The sequence below is a fragment of the Nicotiana tabacum genome, chromosome 14 (genome assembly GCF_000715075.1).
Source record: "Nicotiana tabacum cultivar K326 chromosome 14, ASM71507v2, whole genome shotgun sequence".
Classification (NCBI taxonomy): domain Eukaryota; kingdom Viridiplantae; phylum Streptophyta; class Magnoliopsida; order Solanales; family Solanaceae; genus Nicotiana; species Nicotiana tabacum.
Window position 1 is genome coordinate 23,537,061 of NC_134093.1, and position 6,000 is coordinate 23,543,060.

Genomic DNA, 6,000 nt, shown 5'->3' on the forward strand with positions numbered 1-6,000 from the left:
CTTCATGTAAGTTTCTGGGCTTTCTCGTATCTAATAGAGGAATTGAAGTAAATCCTGCACAGATTAAAGCTATTGAAGAAATACCTGATTTACTCACAAGCAAAAAAAAAGTACAAAGATTGACAGGTAGGATTGCAACTCTAGGAAGATTCATTTCAAGATCTTCAGAGAAAAGCTTTAAAAAAATTTCAGTTTTGAAGAAGCAAAATCAGTTTGAATGGACTGAGGAACGCCGACAAGACCTTAAAGATTTGAAGGCATACTTAACAAATCCTCCCCTACTGTCTAAACCAAGGGATGGAGAAAGACTATTTGTATATTTTGCATTTGCAGAAGTAGCTGTAACTGCAGTTTTAGTAAGGGAGGATAAAGGTAAACAATCTCCTATTTATTATGTTAGTAAATCTTTATTAGATGCTGAAACTAGATATCCTCATCTAGAGAAACTAGCTTTAGCATTAGTTATGGCAGCTAGAAAATTGAGACCATATTTTCAATGCCATCCTATCTCCGTAGTAACTGCATATCCGTTAAGGATTATTTTTCATAAACAAGAATTGTCAGGCAGACTAGATAAGTAAGGCAATAGAACTAAGTGAATTTGACATTATTTATCAATCTCGAACAACAATAAAGTCTCAAGTTTTAGCAGATTTCGCATAAGATTTTAATACAAAAATAATTCCTGAAGTAGAAAAGGAATTACAAATTTTTACTGGAGCTAATCCAGGTACATGGACTTTATTTACTGACGGCTCTTCAAATGTCAAAGGAGTCGGTTTAGGTATTGTCTTAATCCCACCCCCAGGTGAAAGTATAAGACAAGCAATTAAATGTTACCCTATCACTAACAATGAAGTAGAGTATGGGACTGTAATTGCAGGTTTGGAACTAGCACGAGAACTTTTCATAGAGCAAATCATAATTAAAAGTGACTCTCAACTGATAGTCAATCAGATGCAGGGGACTTACACTGCTAGAGAGCCATGAATGCAACAATATTTGGAAAAGGCACGAGAACTGGTCAGGCGGTTCCAATCAAGGGAGATCATTCAAATACCCAAGGAAGAAAACGCAAAAACAGACGTGTTGGATAACCTTGCTTCAGTTGCAGAAGTAACGAGTGAGGAAAATATTATTATAATCCATTTGTTTCATTCAGCACTTGACTAGGATACACATGAGGTAAGCTTTAATAATTTAACCTGGGATTGGAGAAACGAGATTGTTAATTTTTTGCAGTACGGGATCGTACCTGAAGGCAAGAAAGAATCTCAAATGCTTCGATGGAAAGCTGCTCGTTACTGCCTAATTCGAGATAATTTATATCGAAAAATATTTGGAGGTCCTTTAGCAAGGTGCCTTGGACCTAATCAAACGGAGTACGTGATGAGGGAAGTACATGAAGGACATTGCGGAAATCACGCAGGTGGATGATCTTTAGTTAAAACACTAATCATGGCAGGATACTACTGGACTAAAATGGAAGAGGATGCGGAAAATTTTGTAGCCAAGTGTGATAAGTGTCAACGATATGCCAACAATATGCATCGACCTGCAGAGTTATTACATACAGTTATTTCCCTGTGGTCATTTATGAAATGGGGAATGGATATAGTAGGGCCTTTATCACAAGCTAAAGGTAAGGTACGGTTCCTATTACTGTAACAGATTACTTTTCAAAATGGGTAGAGGCAGGAGCTTTCAAACATGTACGAGAAAACGAGGTGAAAGACTTCATTTGGCGGAATATCATATGCCGGTTTGGAGTTCCAAAAGAAATCGTATGTGATAATGGCCCACAATTTATAGGCTCAAAAATCACAGAGTTCTTTCAAAGTTAGAAAATCAAACAAATAACCTCTTCACCTTACCATCATGCGGCAAATGGACAAGTTGAGTCAACAAATAAGATTATCATCAATAATTTGAAGAAGAGACTAGAAAAATCAAAAGGGAATTGGCCTGAAGAATTACCAGGAGTATTATGGGCTTATAGAACCACAACAAAAACAGCCACGGGAGAAACTCCATTTTCGCTTGTGTACGGTTCAGAAGCTTTAATCCCGGTTGAAATAGGAGAACCAAGCACGAGATTCACATTGGCAACGGAAGAGTTGAATGATGAGGGGCTAAGAACAAATTTGGACTTACTCGAACAAAGAAGAGAAGCAGCTCTAATACAAATAGCAACATAAAAGCAAATCATATAACGTTCTGGATGGTGGATTTTGAAGTTTGTTATGCTGATAATTTTTATGGTGATTCCATTTTTTATCCCCTCGGATTACATCCAGTTATATGGTAAGTCTCTTGAGGATAAATGCAATAAGAAAATCCCAAAGTGAATGCTTACGTTTTCTGATCACAGCATTTCATTTTAGCTTCATGCAAAATTTTCCATTATAAGTTCAACTTTCATATTATTAATTTTTCTCTATAGAATGTCCGTTTATATTTATCCACTCATTATATACCAAATGTAAACGGAAATTGCTCTTTTTCTTGCAGGTGAATTCGCTCGAGTTGGTGCAGGGTAATATTCACGTCCATCGTTTTTATTTCTCTTCTAACATAGATAGTCAATAACTAGATTATTGCCACCTTATATCCAGCTTTTAAATATCAAAACATTACACATAGCTAGTTGCAGTCCATGAAGCAAGTGTACGACTGAAATTTTCCTAAGTCGAGGCGTTTGGTTAATTGGTTTATCAATAAAAGAGCAACAAAAAATTTCCTTCCTATCAGAGCTTGAACTAGATAGTTGAATGTGACAACTACTACAAGGGTAAAAAATAGTGGCACAAAGTTTTCAAACTTCCTTATATGTAAATAACACTGATAATATTCTTATATTCGGTTTGGAGCTGCAGTGACCATAATAATTTAAAGTTCAATACTGGTTTTTGTTATGTACTTGCAGGGTTTTTCTCGTCCTCCAGCTGATAAGCGTGATCGAGTTCATTACATGGTGGAATAACTACTGGATGCCTGATGAAAGAAAGAAACAAAGGTGTGGTTATCATTTTCAGCCTTATTTATTTCTCTAGAGCAAGTGCACCTGTTATGCTTTAATATGAAAAACATTAAAAAAAGGATCATTTGGAACTCTTGATGATGTATACCCTTGCTAGTTGCTACAGTGTGTTTCTGAGATTCTGGTTTCTAAGACCATTTAACTCATCTATGGTCGTTTCTATCAATTTTTGCGAGTGGAACTATTAAATAGTATAAAAAGTATGTCTAATCATCTCGAGGCCTTACTCTTTAATATGGTGTACTTACATTACATCATTTTTTGTGATAGCAGCTGCTCTCTTGGTTTATTCATGTCGACAATATGTTACATCGCGTCCATTTGTGGAATTTTGGTGATGTATGTGCTTTATGCCTCCAAAACATCATGCAGTTTGAACATATTCTTAATTGCAGGTTTGGAACTAGTACGAGAACTTTTCATAGAGCAAATCATAATTAAAAGTGACTCTCAACTGATAGTCAATCAGATGCAGGGGACTTACACTGCTAGAGAGCCATGAATGCAACAATATTTGAAAAAGGCACGAGAACTGGTCAGGCGGTTCCAATCATGGGAGATCATGCAAATACCCAAGGAAGAAAACGCAAAAACAGACGTGTTGGATAACCTTGCTTCAGTTGCAGAAGTAACGAGTGAGGAAAATGTTATTATAATCCATTTGTTTCATTCAGCACTTGACTAGGATACACATGAGGTAAGCTTTAATAATTTAACCTGGGATTGGAGAAATGAGATTGTTAATTTTTTGCAGTACGGGATCGTACCTGAAGGCAAGAAAGAATCTCAAATGCTTCGATGGAAAGCTGCTCGTTACTGCCTAATTCGAGATAATTTATATCGAAAAATGTTTGGCGGTCCTTTAGCAAGGTGCCTTGGACCTAATCAAACGGAGTACGTGATGAGGGAAGTACATGAAGGACATTGCGAAAATCACGCAGGTGGATGATCTTTAGTTAAAACACTAATCATGGCAGGATACTACTAGACTAAAATGGAAGAGGATGCGGAAAATTTTGTAGCCAAGTGTGATAAGTGTCAACGATATGCCAACAATATGCATCGACCTGTAGAGTTATTACATACAGTTATTTCCCTGTGGTCATTTATGAAATGGGGAATGGATATAGTAGGGCCTTTATCACAAGCTAAAGGTAAGGTACGGTTCCTATTACTGTAACAGATTACTTTTCAAAATGGGTAGAGGCAGGAGCTTTCAAACATGTACGAGAAAACGAGGTGAAAGACTTCATTTGGCGGAATATCATATGCCGGTTTGGAGTTCCAAAAGAAATCGTATGTGATAATGGCCCACAATTTATAGGCTCAAAAATCACAGAGTTCTTTCAAAGTTAGAAAATCAAACAAATAACCTCTTCACCTTACCATCATGCGGCAAATGGACAAGTTGAGCCAACAAATAAGATTATCATCAATAATTTGAAGAAGAGACTAGAAAAATCAAAAGGGAATTGGCCTGAAGAATTACCAGGAGTATTATGGGCTTATAGAACCACAACAAAAACAACCATGGGAGAAACTCTATTTTCGCTTGTGTACGGTTCAGAAGCTTTAATCCCGGTTGAAATAGGAGAACCAAGCACAAGATTCACATTGGCAACGGAAGAGTCGAATGATGAGGGGCTAAGAACAAATTTGGACTTACTCGAACAAAGAAGAGAAGCAGCTCTAATACAAATAGCAGCATAAAAGCAAATCATATAACGATACTACAATAGAAAGGCTCACCTCATGTACTTCAAAATTGGGGACTTCGTTCTTAAAAAGGTTTTTCAATCAACGAAAACAACCGGAGCAGGAAAGTTAAATCCAAATTGGGAATGACCCTATAAAGTTTGAGGTATTGCTGGAAAAGGTGCCTACGAGTTAGAAACCATGGATGGCAAGGTTTTACCCTCGAGTTGGAATGCTGTTCATTTAAAAAAAATATTATTTCTGAGCGAAAGAAATACCCACGGTCAGGTATCGTTCAATTACGATTTTTATTTTGTACAGTTAAAATTATACTAACAATTTTAGATGATAGGCAAAAAGCTAGCACACACCAAACGATGATATTAGACCTGAAGGACACGCGGAAGCAACATTATTCCCGTCTAGGGTTACAACCTTTCTGATGGAAATATAAAGGGTTAAGCAGTTATCATCTAAATTATATATACCTCAGAGTCCCGTATGTTTTTCCTTTTCAGAAAATGGACCACATGGAAGGAATAATCAAGTGCTCGAGATTTCATACTTCAAAGCTCAAACACTTGGGGGACTATATATATATATATATATATAAGGAAGGCAAAAAAGACTGGAAAAGTCAGAATTCAAAACAAAGAAGACTGAAAAAGTCAGAATTCAAGTCAAGCCTATGATCTACCCAACAAATCGAAGGTTAAGAGCAAAATCAAGAGCCAAAAACGCAAGCCTGATTCAAAAACCTATGAAGAATACACTCGTGGATGTAAATTCCAAAATCTTACGAATGTTTAGGTTAAAGGCAATATTTAGTCATGGGTTGCAAGATATACCCTTGAATTTTACAAAATCTATTGTAAAGAAAACAGTTACGAAAGAGTTATAGATGATACTTGAATACATGTAAAGTATTATACAATTTGAAAGTCCGAATGATACAAAACTTCCTTAAAGTTATTCAAAGAAACGTGTGTATTCCTATTTCGTCTTTCGTATGTTTACACCATTATGAAGTTGAGACGTCTTCTTCATTAAGTGTCGTTTATAAAAGGGCCCCCTTTTATAATTCGTGCATGTTAAAAAAGCCACGGAGTATTGAAGCATTTTTAAATGCAGAGTAGAACAGAAACTCAAAATGAAATATTATATAAACCCGGTTAAAACTAAGTGTAAACTTAGTTCAAACCAAAGTATTTGATATTAAACCCCAAAATAGATCACGGGTAAAGCTTGCTAACCATTCCGCAAAT

The 6,000-nt window shown here is 36.2% G+C and overlaps 1 protein-coding gene across 1 annotated transcript; it reads left to right on the forward strand.

Moving 5' to 3' along the window:
- Positions 1-2,223: 2,223 nt before the first annotated feature.
- LOC142168850 (uncharacterized) lies at positions 2,224-3,542 on the forward strand. The gene is made up of 4 exons (XM_075230016.1): positions 2,224-2,304; positions 2,512-2,536; positions 2,927-3,016; positions 3,314-3,542. The coding sequence occupies exons 1-4, from the start codon at positions 2,244-2,246 to the stop codon at positions 3,540-3,542; spliced, it is 405 nt and encodes a 134-aa protein (XP_075086117.1). The 5' UTR covers positions 2,224-2,243.
- Positions 3,543-6,000: the final 2,458 nt, after the last annotated feature.